General features: G+C 46.7%; 2 protein-coding genes across 5 annotated transcripts in view; one reads left to right on the top strand and one right to left on the bottom strand.

Annotated features, from left to right (window-relative positions):
• Window positions 1-17074, top strand: part of Tiam2 (T cell lymphoma invasion and metastasis 2) — a 143793-nt gene extending 126719 nt beyond the window's left edge. For all 4 annotated transcript variants that reach the window (XM_026787339.1, XM_026787340.1, XM_026787342.1 and 1 more), the window contains 12 exons: window positions 1263-1442; window positions 4247-4315; window positions 5208-5333; window positions 6408-6516; window positions 8031-8210; window positions 9327-9445; window positions 10788-10896; window positions 11355-11413; window positions 12676-12781; window positions 13858-13945; window positions 14466-14620; window positions 15961-17074. In XM_026787339.1, coding sequence (XP_026643140.1) covers window positions 1263-1442; window positions 4247-4315; window positions 5208-5333; window positions 6408-6516; window positions 8031-8210; window positions 9327-9445; window positions 10788-10896; window positions 11355-11413; window positions 12676-12781; window positions 13858-13945; window positions 14466-14620; window positions 15961-16574 — 1914 coding nt within the window. In that variant the 3' untranslated portion in view covers window positions 16575-17074. The remainder of the gene's footprint in view (window positions 1-1262; window positions 1443-4246; window positions 4316-5207; window positions 5334-6407; window positions 6517-8030; window positions 8211-9326; window positions 9446-10787; window positions 10897-11354; window positions 11414-12675; window positions 12782-13857; window positions 13946-14465; window positions 14621-15960) is intronic.
• Tfb1m (transcription factor B1, mitochondrial) overlaps window positions 17074-20737 on the bottom strand; it is a 38474-nt gene continuing 34810 nt past the window's right edge. The window contains exons 6-7 of the mRNA XM_005363412.1: window positions 18879-19006; window positions 17074-17443 (exon numbers count right to left, since the gene is read on the bottom strand). Coding sequence (XP_005363469.1) covers window positions 17200-17443; window positions 18879-19006 — 372 coding nt within the window. The 3' untranslated portion in view covers window positions 17074-17199. The remainder of the gene's footprint in view (window positions 17444-18878; window positions 19007-20737) is intronic.

Below are 20737 nucleotides of genomic sequence, written 5' to 3'. Positions count from 1 at the left end.
TATTGCCAGAAATATTCGTGTTCGAATTTAAAAATAAAAACAAGTAGAAAATACATATGTTCAAGGAAAATTGTTTTTCTGTTTGAACTGTTTTGTAAACTCTCTTGAAGTCTGTGTGTCCAGTCATAGACACAATCTCTCCTTCACCTCGTGCCTTATGTAGGCCAGGATTAAGGTAAAAATGAGAGCAGAGGCTCCCCGTCACCTGCTCCTGGAATTAGGTTCTGTACGTTACTGCGTCCAGGTTCCTACCGCAATACTAGAGCATTCTGGGTTCTTCCTTGGCTCATGTACTTCTCGGGACCACATTGACAATTCACCTCGTAGCTGGGTTTCCACAATTTCCTGGTCCAGGGTGGCCTTTCCATCCACCATGTCTGCATTTTCCAGTTGTTTTACCCATACTCTTGCTGGTTTCCAGACCACCCAGTCTGCACCTCGATGTTTCTAACCTTGGAAAGTCTTCTCTAGTTGGGCAGGAGCTACCCTCCACTTCTCTGAAGATGGACAGGATTACAGTTGGGACTCATTGAACTAGAGAGCAAGGCCAGGCAGGAGGTGCTTGTTGAGGTTTTGTCTAGATCCTGATTTTCCATCGAACGACGAAGACACTATGTTGGGAAGCAGAGGAGGTGGAACAGAAAGGGATGGTGGGCCAGAACAGCTAATTTTTCTGAGGCATGTAATTCGTGTCTCACTTTCTACTCCACTCTAGTGTGAGTGTTTTCATCTATAACCGCTACTTGGCTTGGCCTAAATGGTTAGATTTGAGGGCAGAACTCAGGCAGACTGGGGCCAAGCCATCCTAAAATTGCCACGGTACCTCACCATGTCTTGAGTCTCCCAGAACACTGGGAGTTGGAGAGCTCATCAGGCCAACTGTTGAGGACAAGATGGATTTCACGAGTCTGCTTCCTGTATGTTCTGTTCAGAAAGCTCTATGTCTGGGTGTTAGGAGAAACTTCAACTTTAGCAGAGAGTCAGCCTCATTCCTGACTTTAGTGCTAACGCATTCACGGCTCTTGTGACAGTGGGGAGCATTGCGTACCAACGGAAACATTAGAGATGCCATCTTTCTTTCAGGACTCAGGTTATAGTGAGAGCAGCTTGAGGTGAATGAAGCCATGTGCCCCAGACCCGCCTCTTTGTAAGGCTCCTTGATAGTGTACTAGGTGCAGGTGCAAACACTTGGTGTTCCTGGTGAGGCGGACACGCAATGCTGGCGAGCCGTGTCCTGAGCCTGACTTTCTTGTTGTTTCCAGAGCGCTGAACAGATCACCGAGCTCTGCAGGGGCTTCCCCAGCACGCGCACCAACACCATGGAAGCACCGGCCGAGAGCCAGGACCCACCTTTCCGGCCTCTGGCTCGCCACCTCTCGGATGCAGACCGCCTCCGCAAAGTCATCCAGGAGCTCGTAGACACAGAGAAGTCTTACGTGAAGGTAATGGGATGGGCTGGACATTCCTACCTCCTTGATTGATGGTGAGGTCACACCTCAGATCACCTCTGTCTGAGACAACCCCCACTCAGGAGGTAGATACGTGCTCCTTGAGGTGGACTGCCGCAGGGAAGGGAAGGCAGGTCGGGAGGGAAAAGAACAGAGAAGACTCAAAAAAAAGAATTCTTGGCTTGTGTCTGTTGCCAAGGTAGCTTTCACTATGGAAACAGATGTTGTAGTTCATTATTTGCAATCTGTGGGAATGAAGTCTACACTGCTTTAGCAAGAAGGGTAGCGATCACGTTGGGTTATGAGGAGCTGGGGAGCAATCTGTGCCCCAGGGGCCCTGAAGCTCGGTCCTCAGAGTTCAGAGTCCTCCTATCCATGGAGATCCCCATGCAGGATGGAAGCCCATGCACAGGTGTTTCAGCCATCACATGGGACGTCCTCACACCATGACGAGGGTGTAGCTACCACAGACTTGGGTACCCACACTGAATCCATTTCTCTGTCTTTTTAGCTAGCTTCTAGTTAGTGCTTTGGGAAATGTTTATTAACACAGGAGATTAGAAAGACTAGTATTCTTTGCTTTAAGCATTTTCTCATGCTTTGGGTCTATCTTAAACTTGCCTGCATTTGTGAGTTCTAGAAGGGTACGGCATAGGACAGTGGCTGGGAGTCCAGGCCCAGGCTGACTTGTCTTCATGGCCCTCAGTAGGTCCTCTCCAACTTCGCTGTTGGTGTCTGTGCTTGTCTTCAGCTTTCTCGACATTCCTAGTCTGTGAAACCCAGGAGTTACACATTGGCATGCATATGTATGCATATGTGACTATTACCCTTTATTCTATGAAGCAATTTCTGGGGCGCTAAGACTGTCTTATTTGGTACAGTACTTGCCTAGCATGCGCAAAACCGCCAGATTTGATATCAGAACAGGATATGATCGTGCATGCCCATAACCTCAACACTCTGGAAGTAGAAAAAGATCAGGAAGTAAGTGTATCCTCCGCTACATGGAATTTAAGGCCAGGGTGGCTTACATAAGACTGAAAAAAAAAAAAAACGACGATGATGTTGATGACAACAGAGCTGAGCGTCTCCTTTAAGTACTGTGTCTCCAGGACCCTCCCCAAAGTCTTATTCACAGCTAGCTCCAGTGCCGCTTGCACTGGGGGGTGGATGGAGGAAAGCTAGAGGGTTGAACTTTACGTTCCATTATGTCTTGTCCTGTACCCAATGGAAGAGAGCTAGAGTGTCTGCCAGTGAGCCCGCAGGTTCCTACATGACCCAGCATGTCCATAGGCCCTCTGGGAGCTGTGACTGCTTCTGAGGCTCAAGAGCCCTCAGGGACATGTCACGTGGTCTCCCAGACCCTGCTGGGTCCAGGGCAGAGTTGGAAATGGAACTCATTCTCCTTTGCCACACAGTTTCCCACCTTCCTTTTGGAATGCCCTGGATCAGGACGGCCATTTCCAATGCTTCTTATTAGCGACCAGGTAGGCAAGGAAGGACCAACTCTCCCTTCCCTGCAAGAACCCTGCCATTTGTTTTCATAGGGCTCCAGGCATGGAGGCTCTTTGTCACCCCCAGCTCAGCGTGACCAGCTCTTGCTGTGCAGTAAGTCCATGGAGCAAGTGGCATTAGCCTGACAGGGGTGACTGTCCGACAAATAACCAGACCTAGTGTGAACTTAGCATTCACGATGCTCCCTACTAGTCTCTTTCCTGTGGCCGACCCTTAACAGTTTTCTTGCTTGAACCTAACCCCAAACCTCCGCATGCACCTCAAGATTTTCCACATCCGTGTGTCCCCCAAGATTCGATCCAGTAACTCACAGATGACTTCCCTTCCACATTCGTGCGTCCCTGAGATTCGCTCCAGTAACTCACCATTGCCTGCCCCTTTTCACATCCCAGGTTGCTGTGGAACAAGGAGGGAGTGGGGAGCCAGGGAGGCTTTTCATTGTGAAGTGCCAGCCAGCCGAGCTGAGTTCTGGGTTTGCTCTCACAGCTGCCACTAGGCAGGCACTGCGTGGCACTCTGGACTTCACAGGGCTCTCTGGTTTTTAAGATTCTCCCTTGCAAAGCCGGGGAACAGTAGTCAACTATTGCCAGATACACGACTCTCAATTCTTCCGAACAAATGAAACTCTAAAGTCAAGTCTTTTCTGTAATTAAATTATGGATTGCTTCTGGCTTCAAGTTCTTAAATAGAAACTTTAGTGGGATTATGTAAGTACTTACACTGCTGTGTTCTCCAGGAGACTAACCCAGTAGTGACTCAAGTGTGGCTTTGATTGTAAACATCCCCACTGCTCCATGGTGGGGCTCTTGTACTTGAACATAGGAGTTGGAAATTCTCCTGGTTTTAGCCTGAAGCTGGAGAAATGCCTAGGTCTTGTCCCTCACAGCTCCCCACAGACTGATCCTTGTTCCCTGGCATAGAAGAGAAAGCCAGGACACTGGTATCCAGCCACACCGGCAGCTCTCTCTTCCTCTTTGGAGAAATGGCGCCTCCTGTGGCAGGAAAGACAGAACCTGTTCTGTTGGGAAGACGTTAGCCACATTAGCCTCAGAGTGGGGCTGGCACTTCACAGTGACCATGTGAAATCCAGTAGGTGGCAATGTGGTGGCATCAACCTTTGTATTAGGTGAGCAATGATAACCACTTTGAAGGTCAAGAATTTCAATAAGACAACCATGTCACTGGTCCTAATGGGAGTCTCTGGAGCTGCTTCCTGGGCTACTGGAATCAACTGGTTATTTTGGAGATTTGTGTGCTAAAGAGACTCTTCTCTTGATTTGCAGGATCTGAGCTGCCTCTTTGAATTATACTTGGAGCCACTCCAGAGTGAGACCTTTCTTACCCAAGATGAGGTAAATTGTGAATACTTTTCTTCTCTGATATGCCAGTCTTGTCTTTGAGCCTTTTAGCAGAGGTCCTAGACCAGGTGTGCTCTTCTTTTAACATTACAGAGCGATGTTCTTACCTACAGAGTTGATGCCCAAGAACCCCAGTTAAAAAAGAAACAAAATAACAACAGCAGCAACAACAAAAACTTGCTTTTCTTTCTTTTTTTTGAGACAGGGTCTCACTGTGTATCTTGGCTGGTCTGGAATTCACCATGTAGACCAGGCTGGCCTCTCCGTCCCTAATGCTAGGATTAACGTTGCATGACACAATGCCCGATGTAAAGAAGTCATGCTTTGATTAAGTTGGTGATTTGTGTGGGCTGTATCCATAGCTGCCTGTGGCTTCATGTGGCCCATGGATGCAGACTGGGCACAACTGTTAGAATAGAGCTACAGAGCCCCAGCGAACACTGAAGGGTCATCAGAAACTCTGTGTGTGACCTCCTTTAAAGCCACTGATGTGGCTTTGCCGTGGAAGGCACAGTGGCACACTTATGAAGGCAGAAGGGTGGGCTTGTTTTTCTGTTGTTGTTTCTTTTTTATTTGGTAAGAGGTACAGCCAAAAGCTACTTTCCAGTATATGAATTGTTAATATTAAATCACAAGAGTTAGCTCCTTTCCAATGATTGCCATTTCTCCCAATTTGGATTCGAATCCACTTGAAAAGTTACTTTGAGACTGTGGGATTGCAGGGAGCCGGAGCTGTGTCTCTCTCTAGGTATAGAATACACTCTGTGAACGTGCTCCGTAAGCATCTGCTATGCCTGCTTCTCGGGCACGCGTCTACGGTAGAGGTGAGGGAGTCTTGCTTGGCCTGGCTACATCTTTTCCTGCCTCACCCCCGCCCTTCCTGCAGATGGAGTCACTGTTCGGAAGCTTGCCAGAGATGCTGGAGTTTCAGAAGGTGTTCCTGGAGACGCTGGAGGACGGAGTCTCCGCTTCCTCGGACTTCAGTGTCCTGGAGACCCCCTCCCAGTTTCGAGTAAGTCTTTTTGGATTTGCATTTAAAGCAAACACAAGTGGGTAGGGTGTAAAGTTCTCCCCTAAAGCGATGAATTTAGTGTGATTTCTCCGTGGGTCAGGGAAGGCGGCTTTGTGGTTTTCTCCCAGACTGCTTTTAGTGGTCAGCAGTCTGGATCACCTGACTGCTGGCCATATTGGTTCTTCACTATCAAAAAAGATACTGCAGCAACTTTTTTTTTAAAAAATATTCATTTATTTATTTATTATACAATATTCTGTCTGCTTATGTGCCTGAAGGCCAGAAGAGGGCGCCAGACCTCATTACAGATGGTTGTGAGCCACCATGTGGTTGCTGGGAATTGAACTCAGGACCTTTGGAAGAGCAGGCAATGCTCTTAACCACTGAGCCATCTCTCCAGCCCCCTGCAGCAACTTTTAAGAAAAGATTATGATTATAATAGTGTTCTGCCTACATGTAGGCCTGTATGCATGAAGAGGGCACCAGATCTCATTGCAGATGGTTGTGAGCCACTACGTGGTTGCTGGGAATTGAACTCAGGACCTCTGGAAGAGCAGCCAGCATTGTTAACCTCTGAGCCATCTCTCCAGCCCCTGTAGCAATTTTTTAAACAAGAGCAGCTTCCCTGTCCTGGATTCCTCTCTTATGTGGTCCCTGAGAAACTGGGTTGGAAAATGTGGGTTTCAGATGGCCATCGGAGAAGTTTGTGCCTTGTGAAGGAATAAGGACCACAGCCAATAGGACGTTCGTCCGGAGTGAGAGGGTGGGGAAAAGTAGAAAGGGGTTTTAGAAGCATGCAGTAGGCACAATTCATCCCAAGTAATGGAGCGGGCAACTCTGAAAGTTCTCACACCACCTTAGACCACTGTAGTCCCATTCATCAGATGCAGTTAATCTGCTACCAGGAAGCGCCTCTGCCAGAACCTTCCCCATCCATCACCATAGATATAGGTGAGTCAGGGCAGACTGGTCTCCACCTACAGACTGAATAGAGCAGCAATGACAGCAAATTACCCTCTGAAGCCAGAGTACATGGGAGACGTGTTTGATTTGAGCTTCTCTTATCCCTTCCAGAAGTTGCTCTTTTCCCTTGGAGGCTCCTTCCTCTATTATGCCGACCACTTTAAGCTGTATAGTGGATTCTGTGCCAACCACATCAAAGTGCAGAAGGTTCTAGAGCGAGGTGAGTTGTTTAGAGCCTTTATAAACTATTAATAAGGGGTAGGTCTGCATTCAGCAGGTAGAGGGTTAAATGTGATTTTGATCGGCTGTCCTCTCTTGACCTTGAAAATGAGAAAAAGTTAGAGGGACACTTCAGGTTCTTCACAGTTTTGTAGTAGTGGGCAGGTGGGCTTTGCTGTTCCTGTCTGTAAAACCATTACAGCCACAAGCCTCGGGTGACCAGAGAGAATACATGCCCTGTTTAACTCTGGTGTTAACTTTCTTAGGCATGTGGAGCTACTACACTGTAAAGTCCCATCATCTAACTCCAAGGAAGGGCATAGCTAAGTTGTTTCCTGGTGGAACTGGGAAAAACTGCCTCCCAGAGGCCAGAGGTCCCCTCTACTCTCATGACTCACAGAAGTAGGTGGGGAGGAGAGGCTTCTCTTACAATCTTGGGTGTAAGATCTCCACTAATGCAGTTCAAACCCATTTGATTTAAATAGGGAACTTTGCAGTATCCCAGAAATTCCGAGTTTAAAAAATGCATCTCGGAATGCTTCAAATGACGGTGAGCTAGCCAAACAGCCAAAAGCATCTTCTCTGGTCACTGTCAACAAAGGACCGTGCGCATTTGCTTTTTCATTCACAAACACCTTTATAAGGGATGGTCTAACGAGGTGCACAGCTATGGTGGTTTCCCTGGTGGAACTGGGAATAACTTCGCCTCCCAGAGGCCGCCCACTCTCTCTGTCACGGAATGGAGGGTGGGAGGCCATAGATAAAAAAACACCGAGTCCAGCTTGTCCTTTGATGTAAAACGAGAGGTCACCTCTCCACCTGCATGATCTTGTGATCAATGATGTATCCTAAGCGCTGTAGATTTTACCCTTGAGATGGAACCTAAATCAGGACATTTCTTCAAACTGATTGGTCCCTACATGGCTAGTCTGTCACCAGCACCCCGTGGAACCCAGTGTGATGGCTGGCGTGCCCACTGCCCATCATCTGCACCTGTGTTTCTGTGTGCATCCTTTCTAACAGTGATGGACAGAGGCTGCTCTGGCTGCTAAGGGGTCCCCAGGCCCCACCGGGTGGAAAGAACTGCAACTCTGGGGTTAAGTAGTCTAGTCTGCCTGGAGCTGTGGGGTGATGGCAGGACGGCTTCAGAAGGCGAGTGTAGAGAGGAAGGCCAGCCAGCCAGCGCTAGGGCAGGAGAGGAAATGCCTTTCTGTATGGATCGTTGTTGTGGACTGCTGAAGCTCAGCTTTGGGCTGCCCAGCTGCACTGTGGGTGACTCCATGTCCCTTTCTAGGGTGGGGACTGGAAAGCTTCCTGCACCCGCAGGCCTTGTGAGAGAGATGACAGAGACCTGCTAATACCTGGGTACTTCAGCTGTGGACGCACTTTGGGTTTTTATTACCAAACAGCATTAGGGCCGAGGAAATAATTGCAAAACTACGCTGGAAGGTAGCATTATACAGTTCAGTTCATCCCACTGCGCTCTCCTAAGGGTCTTTTATCCATTGCTTGCAGCTAAAACCGATAAAGCCTTCAAGGCTTTCCTGGATGCGCGAAATCCCACCAAGCAGCACTCCTCGACGCTGGAGTCTTACCTCATCAAGCCTGTTCAGAGAGTGCTCAAGTACCCCCTGCTCCTCAAGGAGCTTGTGTCGCTGACAGACCACGAGAGTGAGGAACACTATCACCTCACAGGTAAGGCTGGAAGGAGGCTGCTTGTTGGCCGAGAATGCTAGCCAGGTGCCTATAGCTTTGCCCTGTGAATCTGCAGTACGGTGACTGCTCGCCTTAGTTACAGGTCTCATATATGGGAACAGCTTAATACAGCCATTGTTCAGGGTGCACTCAATGAGTCTGGGGACCTTTAACTAGAGGCAGGATTTCGTTGTGTAGCTCTGGCTGGCCCGAAACGCACAGAAGTATTCCTCCTGAGGGTTTGGACTGAAGGTGTGCATCACCACTCCTGGCTTACAGACAATCTCACAATGAGATTGTCTCTACTGAATTGATCAAGAGGGATGATTTGATTTAAGCTTTTCAAATAATGGAATCTAGGTCTAGTGAGTTGACGTAAAGACCACAGGTCACTTGGCTGGTGACCATGCTTCTCCTGTAATTTCCATGGTCTTGACTATGCCACAGCTCATGCTTGCTGGTTGGGGTGCCACCTTGTGGAGATCTCTGAGCTCTACAGCTTCTAAGGAAAAAGTACAGAACTACTGAGGTTTTGGCAAAATCCTTTGTCCCTTATATCCCCTTGCCCAGGCTATAAACAAGTAACATGTATAAACGCAAACAGCTGAATGCTCAGTTGGGCATTGGTAATTTACAGACATCTCTAAGTCTTTTCCCCTTGAACCTGGGAGCCAAATTCTGGCCCATGTGTCTGAGTGAGGCTCGTGCTGGCACGGAGCTCTATTCCTGACACTGAATTCAAGAGCAGCTCCCCCAAGGCTGGACCGTGTTGCACTGAATTCTGGTTCCTACTCATTTTTCTCCAGCACTCTCTGGTAAAACTGCACTTGTTTTATCTTCTGTAATATGATAGTGGTTGCAGCCACTGTTCTCTGGGGCACAGAAAGCACTGTTGGGATATGCGGCTGGGCTAAGGTTAGCTTTATTAATGGTAGGTACTTTTCAGAGTCTCCCAATTTCTGAGAGAACTTGAGGTAGGTGATGATCTGACTGCCCTTGATTAAATAGGCCATTGTGAGCTGGGCCGCCATCATGCGATTACTTGGGACCTGGCCTTCCATGCTGGCACTTGATGGGATTTGGAATGATGAGCAAGCACACCTTCCTGTTTTTCAGAAGCACTAAAGGCCATGGAAAAAGTGGCCAGCCATATCAACGAGATGCAGAAGATCTACGAGGATTATGGAACAGTGTTTGACCAGCTGGTGGCAGAGCAGAGTGGCACAGAGAAGGAGGTCTGTGGGGGCTTTAGCTCAGGTAGCCTCATGCCTGGGTGGATGAGCTTAGGGTATCCTCTAGAACAGCTACGTGCTTAGACATTCCTGGGGGAGACAGCCATTTTTTTTGCTATGAATATGTAAAATAATTGAATAGTTTATATAGAAATGGAATGGGAAATGGACTAAACTGGTCTAAAAATGTAATTATGTCTTGTTAGCATTGTACGGGTGAAGTCATAGTCCCAGAAATTAGAACAGAGGGAAGGTTGGCTGGGAGAATGACGGGCCCTGTGTGTGGATACAGGGCTCGTTCTTTCCGGTGACCTTTCTGCTCCAGCCCCAGATACAGTGATTATCTGCTCACTCAGACAGTCCCAGGGATCGCTGACAGTTTCTGTACTTTCACGTTTGTCTGATTGATAACTTAGAACACTGAGCATTGAGAGCACATAGTAAGAAACAACACTGCAGGTTGAAAGTGGCAGGAACTGAAAAGGGATAGAGCTTTTTGTATTTACCTAGGTCAGTTTCAATGTTAGTATCTTATTATTGGCAGTCGGATGTAGCTTAGTGACCTGAAGTAAACACTACTAACACAGACCCCTTAGAATTCAGTGCTTCCTAACTCTCCTCATGCTGTGACCCCACAACCATAATATTTTGATGCTACTTCATCACTGTAATTTTGTTACTTTTATGAATTGCAATGTAAATATCTGATATGTGGCCCCTGCAAAAGAGTCATTCAGTCCCCAAAGGGGTTGTGACCCACAGATTGAGAACTACTGTCTTCAGATGACCACTAAACAGGATGGTGGTGGTGGACATCCTTGATCCCAGCACTTGGGAAGCAGAAATAGGCAGATCTGAGTTCGAGACTAGCCTGGTCTACAGAGCCAGGGCCTTACAGAGAAACCCTTACCTTGAAAAACCTAGAAACAACAACAAAAGGCCTAAGTAAGTACTTTAAAGCTAAACACCACCACCTCCTGTTATTTAACAGGCCTAGGCACAACTAAAGCCTGCCTGGGTTACAGGGTAAGTTCAAGGTCAGCCTAAGCAATTTAGAGACCTGGCCTCAAAACATAAAGAGGACCAGGGATGCAGCTCCACGGTGAGGTGGCGAGGCATTGGGCCAGCAGGCAGGAGGCCCTAGGCCAACCTGTTACTAATAGGTTGCAGCTTGATGCTTAGCTCGTACTTACAGAACTTCAACCACTTCATGCCGTGTTGATGGGGCTATACAAACACAACGGTTCCTATGGATATGTCGGCCATGACCACTAGATGCAATTCTGTGTCTTACGTGGAACAGCTCCTGAGAGTGCCACATCTCTGTTTCTTGTCTTTAATGTAGGTGACAGAGCTGTCCATGGGGGAACTCCTGATGCACTCCACAGTTTCCTGGTTGAATCCGTTCCTCTCCTTAGGAAAGGCCAGGAAGGACATTGAGCTCACAGTATTTGGTTGGTACTCCGGTTTGGAAGCCTTAGCAATAACAAAAGCTTGACTAACATTGCTGCTCTTGCCGAGTTGGAAAAACGCTGCAGTGGCTGGTACCCAGCAGGGCTTGCTAGGGGAAGCACCTCACGAGACTGGAAACCCGCTGCCTAACAGTGCCACTTTTCAAACCCTCTTCCTTCTCTCCCAGAGTTGGGAGGGCAAGCTGTAGTGTGTGCTCACTGAGACCTGGAGGCCGTGGCCTCAGCTGTCAGTCAAGCGACAGAGAAGCACAAGCAGGACCTGCTTTTGCTCGGCAGGCACATCTGCACAGTTCAGCTCTAACAGGAAGAGCAGGTGTCGATGCAGTGGGATTACAGTCCTGGGTTGGAAGCGCTTTGTTCTCACGCAGTACCCAGCTCTGGGTTAACCTGAGAAGGATTTGCAGAAAATAACAAGACCCTTCTTTCTCTTTTACTTTTAGTTTTTAAGAGAGCTGTCATACTGGTTTATAAAGAAAACTGCAAACTGAAAAAGAAACCGGTAAGAAAAATTAAATTTAATTTAAAAATTTAATTAAAGCTGCCTTTTTGTGGCTCTCTGCTGTTATACTGAAAAGCTCACAAAGAATCTCACTGTCCAACAGTACTTAACCCACCTGACTTTCTAAACTTTTATTATAAACTATTTCCAAGGTTTTAATAGTGAAAACATCGCACCCCCAAATGACCACACCTGTGTCTATTCAAAAATCACACAACTCTATGTGTATTCTAACTTGTACAGTTAGAGTGGGCATCAGGAACGCAGGCTGTGGAGCTTCACAGTTAACTTTACATATTCAGGGCTGACTATATTTATGAATATCTACCACCAAAAACCAAATATCCATGACAGAATTAGAACCAGAAAAACAATTAACTTTATATCCACTTTTATAACCTGGGTCTATTGCCTGCATTCAGTCCTTCCTCATCCCCTTGTATTTAGCCTTTTCTGTTCTCTTTTCTTGATGTTATACTGTGCTCAAGTGTACATCTATTTCTATATATACAAATTGGCTAGAGTTTATGTATGAGTGAGAACATGTAGTTTTTTTCTTTCTGAGATCAAGTGACCTCATTAATATTTACATTCTAATTCCATCTATTTTGTTGTAAATTAACATCACTTTTCCTGAGAGCTGAGTTGTACACACACACGCTCATTACCCATTCATCTTTCGATAGACAACCAGGTTGCTTCGAGTTCTTTGCTACAGTGAATAGGGCAGAGACGAACAAGGAGTGCAGACATTGCCGTGGTAGGCTATGGGATTTTCTGCACATGCACAGAACGGGTGGAAGAGCTGCCCATCTGCTTTAAAAGATGACTAAGACAAACACCTAAGTGGAGGCCAAAACAGAAACTTTCATTCACTGAAAATAATAAATGTGGCCCTAAATGCTACATAGAGATCTGGAAAACTTTGGCTTTAAAATAATTTTTACTTTGGTTCAAAAAGCAGACAAAAAGCTAAGATCCAAAGAAAAACTCCAAAGCTCTCAATTGGAGCTTAGCCACAGACACCATAAGCCACCAGTAAGAACTGGAGATGGCGGGAGGGCAAGGCTGCCATCTTTGTCCCTCGTGTCCCATAAACTCCCACTCTGGCCCAGCCCCGGTCCTGGGAAGCCTGTGAGACATGGGATCACCTGGTTTATGTGCATCTTAGACACCCGCAAGAGTCCTGCATATAGATGAAGGTAGCTCTGTTCACTGCATACAGGACTTTAACCCCTTCCTGGTGCTCTCTCACCTTGCAGCCCTCGAACTCCCGGCCTGCCCACAACTCTGCTGAATTGGACCCCTTTAAGTTCCGGTGGCTGATCCCCATTTCTGCGCTTCAAGTTAGACTGGGGAACACAGCAGGTAAACAGTTTGGGGATGCGTTTCATTCATGTGCCGTGAAAAAGCAGGGGATGCTTATGGTTTCAGTCTGGTACTGTGGCAGCACGGGCCATGTGCACAGAGCACGGGATGGCAGACATCTGTTCACTTTGTGGTCAGGGAGCAGGGACAGGAGGGGCATTCCAGCTACACCTTCTCTTAACAGCTTCCATCCCTTCCCCCAGTAGTACCACAGGCTACCCACCAAGTCTTAAAGTGCATGGCCCTTGGGGACATTCCCACACCATAGTAGCTGGGGATAATTTTTGCATGTATTTTACTTTCTAGAAGAAGAAATTGAGAACAAGGTTGTTTTGACATTTCTTTACAATCTTTTGGAATGAAACGAGCGGCATCGGATGGCCGTCTTCTGCCAGATGCCTCTGCATTGTTCCTTCATTTTTGCAGTCAACAATGTCAACATTTTCCTTTCTGCCATATTTCTTTATACCCTAAACTTTATTAAACAAGGATCCACACAATTTTATGAACTTAAACATACTAGAAAATTCCTTAATATTAAGAGTACTGCAAATAAAGAAAACTACAAAATGCCCCTCTGACCTTGAACAATAACTCATTCCTTTAGTTATAACTAAGGACCTTCTAGAATAACTAATTCTTCAATTAACTTTTATGTACTGACTTTTGTTAGAGGTGCTTATGTTTCTAAGAACGTGCCTGCATGGGAAGGAAGGCGCTTTATCACCTCAAGTTCCTGAGCAAATCCTCCTGTTTGTTCCAGGAATGGGGCTAAGATCTCAAGTGGGAGAGGACCTGGGACTTGGTAGCTGAGACAAGAGGCTTGCCGCAAATTCAAAACCAGCATGGGCTATAGAATGAGATCCTGCCACACACCGCCAAACAAAACCTAAAACTACCAAAGAGGGATGAAGAATTTCATCTCAAGTTTTGTAGCTAGTTGTTAATGTCTCTGAGTGAGCTGTAGAAACTAAAGAGCCAGAACAGGGGGTGTTTGAGTTGTGAGCATCTCAGGTACTCTTAACCATAGCATTTTGGCCAAGTTGTAAACTCTTGTTTCCATTTCCTTTACCCAGGGACTGAAAATAATTCCATATGGGAGCTGATTCATACGAAGTCAGAAATTGAAGGGCGGCCAGAAACCATCTTTCAGCTGTGCTGCAGGTACTTCCCTGGACAAATGGGTTTAAGAGTTCACTGTGTCCCCTTTAGAGGGGAGCTTAGGGGCTGGAGAGATGGCTCAGCAGTTGTGAATACTTGCTGCTCGCCCACAGGACCCAGGATCGGTTCCCAGCACCCATGTTGGGTAGCTCACAACCACCACTAACTCCTGCTCCATATGATCTGATGCCTCTTCAGCGCCCCCCAGCACCACCCCTAACACACAAACACGCACACACACACACGTAAATCTTTAAAGTATATGTGTGTGATATTTTTAGTGCCCTTCTGAAATTTAGTTTTAGGGTACAACTTCTGCCTAAAAGGGGCAACTGTGGGTCCATTAGAATATATTGATGAGATATAAAGTAATTCATTCTCACCTCCTTTAATTCAGAAAAGTCAGGCACACATTGGTGGTAGCTTGCTAGCTTCTGAGGTGCACGGCAGAGCTGGCCAAGGCTGTGTCCCCAGGAAGCAGAACAGACAGTGCGTCCCTCATGCTCTCTTCTCCTTTCCCCAGCGACAGCGAGAGCAAGACTAGCATTGTTAAGGTGATCCGTTCTATTCTGAGAGAGAACTTCAGGCGCCACATAAAGTGTGAGCTACCGCTGGAGAAGACCTGTAAGGATCGTCTGGTGCCTCTTAAGAACCGAGTTCCTGTTTCAGCCAAATTAGGTGAGAATTTCATTAGCTCTGTTCTAATGAAGAAAACATGTCCCTTGCCCCAGTCCAGTCATTCTTCCATAAAACACACCGACTTCAACCACATTCCTTCTTTTATCAGCTGGCATGATGTAATGCAGGCTTACCATCTGATCTGTTTCTTCCTCTGACATGAACGTGGGTCTGGGGGCTTTGCTTTGCCAGGTCTCGAAGGTCAATACTTAATTCAGATCACAAGAAGGAATAGGCTCGTTCTTATGCAATCACTGCAGCAGGTCGCCTAGAATATACTAGAATATACTGTTCATGTGCACTCTCCCACCTAGCAACCCTTGAGTTCTTTGTTCTTTTTGTATTCTTTTTTTTTCCCCCCGAGACAAGATTTCTGCGTAATAACAGCCCTAGCTGTCTGGACTTAGCTCTGTAGACCAGGGTGTCTTGTTTGTAATCTTACAGGGCACACACTTTTTCCCTTCCCCTTCCCATTCTCTTTCTCTCACATACAATTTGATCTCTCTACATCTTTGTTTTCTATTCTGTTGTCAAAATCATCTATGGTCATCAAAACGAATGTGGTGCTAATGAATTATAGGGACATTCAAACTAAGAATTCCCTTTGAACAAAGTCAATGAATATCTCCCTCCCACACAATTACAAGTGCACAATGTTAATTCTCTTCAAGTTGGTTATAAATTCCAGCAGAGACAATGCTCAAAAGAAATAAGAGCATTTTCAGCTTCTAATGGAGCATCTAGGGAAATAAACGGAGAAGCTAAGCATAGAGATATGGTATAATAGTTTCAGATCTAGGTAATGTAGTAAAAGTGTAACCTAATTTTTTTTTTTTTTTTAGTGATTAACTATTCAATTTACTCATTGGCAAAATAAGTAATCCTAGCCTTTATGGTAGTTGGTACTTTATTATTCTATCTATATGGTGAAGCTCTAGGAATCTAAAAAAAAAAAAATGCTGAATTGTGACTTAAGAATTTCAGATATGCCTGGGGGTGTAGCTCAGTGGGCACAGCGCTTGCCCAGCGTTCAGCAGACTCTTGCTCTTGAGCATGCATAGAGCCAGGTGTGGTGGTGTGCACTGTAATCACAGCACTCAAGAGGAGGCAGGAGGCACAGAAGTTTAACACAATGACTGAGAAGCCAGCCTGGGCTCCAAGAGACCCCTACAGACATCAGTAAACTCACTGTTTGACGTGACTACATGGGTTTGCCACCTAACTGCCAACTCTACATTCACATAATAAAATCTTCACATAGGTGTCACAGCCCCCAAGGCCCTAACTCTACACTGTAGAATCTATTTGTGTCATATGGAGGAATATGCTTTTCTCTCTAGCCTCATCCAGGTCTCTGAAGGTCCTCAGAACATCCTCCAGCAGCGAGTGGCCCAGCGAGCCCAGCAAGGGCAACTCACTGGACTCGGACGAGTGTAGCCTGAGTAGCGGCACCCAGAGCAGTGGCTGCCCAGTGGCGGAGAGCAGGCCAGACTGTAAGAGCACTGTGCTGGAGAAGGACCCTCAGGAGGGCCTGGCCGAGTTTCCAGATGGTCTCATCAAAGAAAGTGACATTCTGAGTGATGAAGAGGAGGACTTCCACCACCCTCTGAAACAGGGCAGCCCTACTAAGGACATTGAGCTTCAGTTCCAGAGACTGAGAATCTCCGAGGAGCCCGACACGAACCCAGCTGGGCCACAGCCTACGGGGCCAGGCGAACAGCCCAGGCTGGTCAGGGGCCACTTTTGCCCCATTAAACGAAAAGCAAACAGCACCAAGAGGGGCAGAGGGACCTTGCTCAAGACGCAGACTCGCCACCAGTCGCTTGACAGCCACCCCGAAACTGCCAGCATCGATCTAAATTTGGTGCTGGAGCGAGAGTTCAGTGTCCAGAGTTTAACCTCGGTCGTTAGTGAGGAGTGTTTTTACGAAGCACAGAGCCACGGCAAATCGTAGGACGTGCGTGGCGGGTTACAGAGCTCATCTGTAAACCGGTGAGAAACACAACTGCAGGACACCAGCTGCGTTTGGGTTCGTGCAGTATATGTTCTTCCACAAAACTTGCTGTAAAGATTTAAGTTATTTTAATTTATTGTGGATCAGAAAACTAGAGATTAGAACCTGTAAATTGTGTATTACATCCCTTTTGAGCAGGAATCAAATGATTTAGTCTTGTAATAGAACTGAATTCTAATTATTTTAAGTTATGTGGGAGAAGGAAGCTTGGGAAAGTTGTGATTAATGGCTTTTAAAAGGGTCCCTCCTTCAATCCTCTGGGCATTTTCTTTGAGCTGTTAGTTTTTTGCTTTATTTAAAGCACATTTAAGTTATTTTTATGTGGTTTAGGGGCACAATGTGCAGATATTTCAGTTTTGCAGGTTGTAATAAATGCTGTTTATACTAAACATGTCGCATCTATGCAGTATATATATATATATTAAAGGACAGCTTGTACTGTATCTACTTGCTATTTATTTTCTTAAGTAATGGCATGTAAGTAAGTCATCTGGTTACTCACTGGTGTTTGTCTTTACAGATGCAGAGGACCCACACTGTGGATGTGGAGCCCTCAGAGAAGCCGTTAGGACTCCCAGCTTTCTGGGTCCTCATCTTTCCCTTGGCCTTTTCTTTTCTTTTGCTTGAGCTCATCTCTGAAATTATAAGCAAAGAGCTGCGGGTCTTCCTCACACATTTTCCTGTACACGTCACACAGGCTCTTAAAGTGCATGAGCGAGAGGTGGATGGGCCGGAGGGTGGGGTCAATGTCCGCCCGCTGTAGCAGCCTTCCAGTGCTTTCCAGGCGCTGAGCTTCAGGGAAGAGCATTCTGAAAGGAAAGTGGGAGGGGCTGACTTAAATTATGTCCATCAAGGTATCTTTGCATAAACTTCAAAATGACACACTGATAGTGCCTGAGGCTCTTGGAGCCTCCTGGGTACCCAAAGACTCCCCTGTGTGACTCACTAGAAGCAGGTCTAAGCTAAGACCTACAAGGTGTGTCCAGAGGGAAAACTGTCTTCCCAAGCTAAAACAAACGGTTTGATTCTCTAGAACCTGGATGTATTTAAAGTCTTTAAAACCCTTTACTCCAAAAGAAAGTGCCAAGTTGTCTGTTATGAAAACAAACAGTTAATCATCTTTAAAACTCAGTGTGCATTTTAAATTTAATTAAACAATCAACTGTTTTTCAAGAGTAAACTTTAATGCCTGGACCTTGCCCATTGGAGCTCATCCAAAGGGCTTGGCAGAGGCCATGGTCAGTGAAGGAAGAATTCTCCCAGGCTGATGGTGACGCACACTCCCCAACCTCTAAGGGGAGATGACTTAGTTTCTAACACCTGGGAGCACTTTGTAGTATGATGTGACTGAAGGAGCACCATCCTTTAAAGTGAATTTTGGTATTTGGTCCATGTCTCTGTAGAGGAAGGCGTATTCAGATGAATAGGGCCCATTACTGAGTTTAGGGGTTGGGGGGAGTTGCTTTGAAAGCAGTAGGACTAGGCTCACCATAAATTCCAGGATTTTCAAAAGGAAGATGTACTTGTGATTCCCACCACCTCCAATTAGAGCTAATATGTACAGATGTATGAGTTTTACTTTAAAATTAGAATAGACATTCATAATCAAAAGAGGGTTTTACAGGTTGCACTGGTTTCAGGATGCAGTTGCTCTGACACACCTGAAATCATTTCATGTACTAACCCAAACTTCTTACATCCCTACAGAGAACCAAAATGGATCTGTGTAAGTCTCAGAAAGTGTGTGCTACGAGCCGAGCCCTTTTCAGCAGCTATCCGTTGACCTAACTAAACGTCTTAAAAGCTGCTAGGTGAGAAGGAATGGGTGTGGTGGCTGCAGGGCTGGGGCTCAGTCTGACTTTTCTAGAAGGCACGTGTGCCTGTGTGGAGCGGTGAGTCTGACAACGCGAGAGCTCCCACTGAGTGGAGGCCTAGGACACTGCAGTGACATCATGTCAGCTAGGAAGGTATGTCTGCTTCTACCTAGTTCTCAAGCGCGTCCTTAAGGAGAGAGACAGCAACCCACTGAGTCCTGCCTGAGAAGCCTTCCTAGCAGCGAGTCAGCAGAAGCTGTGCACATGTGTGTTTTAGGTTGTATTTAGACCAAACCATACCAAACCTGTATATGGAAGGTGAATCTGGGGCTTTTCCTCAGTGGTGGTGACATGTTGTTCACCACAGGGACTAAACCAAGAGCCAGAGTCATACATGCTGTTGAAGAACCAAAGTCACAGGGGTTCTTACCCAAGCCCTCGGTGGCAGTACTTCCTCCGGAACTGAAATGCGTTCTGAACAACTTTTTCTACCAGCTTGAATGGTTGCTTGATCTTGGGCTGTATCAACGGTGTAAAGTGTACCACTCCTACGTCAACCTTCATTGAGAGCAAACAGCAAAACTGTGATTGCAACTTTTTCTCTAGTCCTGGGGATCCAACCCAGGGCTTCCTGCCTGCCTGGCAAGCCCTCTAACGCCAAGCTATGTCCCTTGCCTTAGTCAATTCATCTGTGAAAATCACAGAGAGGATGTGGGCTCTCTAGCAGTTCTCAGGAGCCATTTAGTGGGCCTGTGTCTTCTCTGGACACACAAGCTAAGTTTTGGGGGTCTGCAGAAATCCCAGGGGGCTGCAACTATGCAGAAAAGTGTCCACTAGACCTGTGCCCGACGGTCACTTCATTTGAAAATGTCGAATTGCAATGGCCTGTAAAAGCCTATATGCGTAACTGCCCAGGCCAGTAGGCAGGCAGCCGTTGGCAGTGGGACGAGCATCTTAGCTTTCAGATGAGTAGAGTAAGCTGAAGCAGCAGTTCTGACTGTAGGCTGGGATCCCCCAAGGACCACTTAGTGCTGAATTTGCCAGAAAGGGATGATTGGGAAACCAGCTATTTTGAGGACAGATGCTGATTACTCAGCTGGGCTGAGTTCACGTGCAGAGTCCACGCAGTCCCAGGACTTTCAGTAGCGACTTTACATGCACCAGGAGGCAGAGGCAGGACCGAGAAGGAAGACAGAATTTTTAAGATGTCACTGTTGGACAGGGTTTAAGCTGCTACCAGCTGTTGAGATCATGTAATTACAGAAGACTAGACTTCAGGCATATGTGGTAAAGAGTTAATGGACTCATGAATGAATCATTGAGAATCCCTAACAATGTAACAATTGTAGAAATGCAAAGACAGGGCGCAGTGGGGTCAAAACAGTCCTGGAGAGCGCCCACGCAGAGCTGCCTGCCTCTACAGAAGTGGAAGCCTCTAAGTGAATAAAGCAATGGCCTCCGGCATTGCTAACTTGCTCCAGAGGCAAAGAAAGCACAACAATTTAGGCAGCGTGGGTGGGCAGCTGCTTTTCAAAATAAAGTCTGCTCTCCAGTCCCTCCCATTCAGGCTATCATTTTCTCTCAGGTTGATGGGTTTTGCAAAATTCTTGTGGCTACACAACTCCTTTAAAATTGGCCGGCAACACATGTGGGATGGGGGCGCACTGGTTTGCTTTTCCATGGGAAGAAAAATAAAGAGCTAAGACATGGGCTCGGCCTGGAAGAGCAAAGCAGCTGAAGATGAGCTCGGTCTCATGTGAGCAGGCTCCCTGGGCACCGCAATGGTGTTTCCCACAGTCTGCCTTGCCTCACCGGTCAGTTGGCTCACAAAACTCCTCTCCAGAGCCACTGACCCAGTTGCTAAAGCTCCACCCCCTGTAGTTTACCAACTGGATGTAGCAGACAGTAAATCTTTGACCATGAGGATGGTGTGGCTAAACACACAAGAATGTTCTAAACAAAAGTTTCTACACCAAATACAGGATAATCAACCTACAATCCACAGCCCCAGAGAGGCTAGATAACAGGTCCCAAACAGGGATGCACGGATTTCCCTGGAAGGGAAACAGAAGAGCTCTCCTGAGTGGGGTGGGGGTGGGGGAATGGGAACTTCAGGGAGTGGGTTGGGAGCAGGACAGAGGGGAAGAGCAATGAAAGAGACATCTTGATGGGGGGCATTTCAGGGTTAGGGAGAAACCTGGTGCCAGGGAAACCCACAGGAACTCACAAGGACTACCCCAGCTAAAACTCCTAGCAATAGTGGAGAGGGTACCTGAACTGGCCCTTTAC

Source organism: Microtus ochrogaster, linkage group LG9, assembly GCF_000317375.1.
Source record: "Microtus ochrogaster isolate Prairie Vole_2 linkage group LG9, MicOch1.0, whole genome shotgun sequence".
Classification (NCBI taxonomy): Eukaryota; Metazoa; Chordata; class Mammalia; order Rodentia; family Cricetidae; genus Microtus; species Microtus ochrogaster.
Note: the sequence above shows the minus strand (reverse complement) of the source record. Positions and strands in the feature narration are given on the sequence as shown.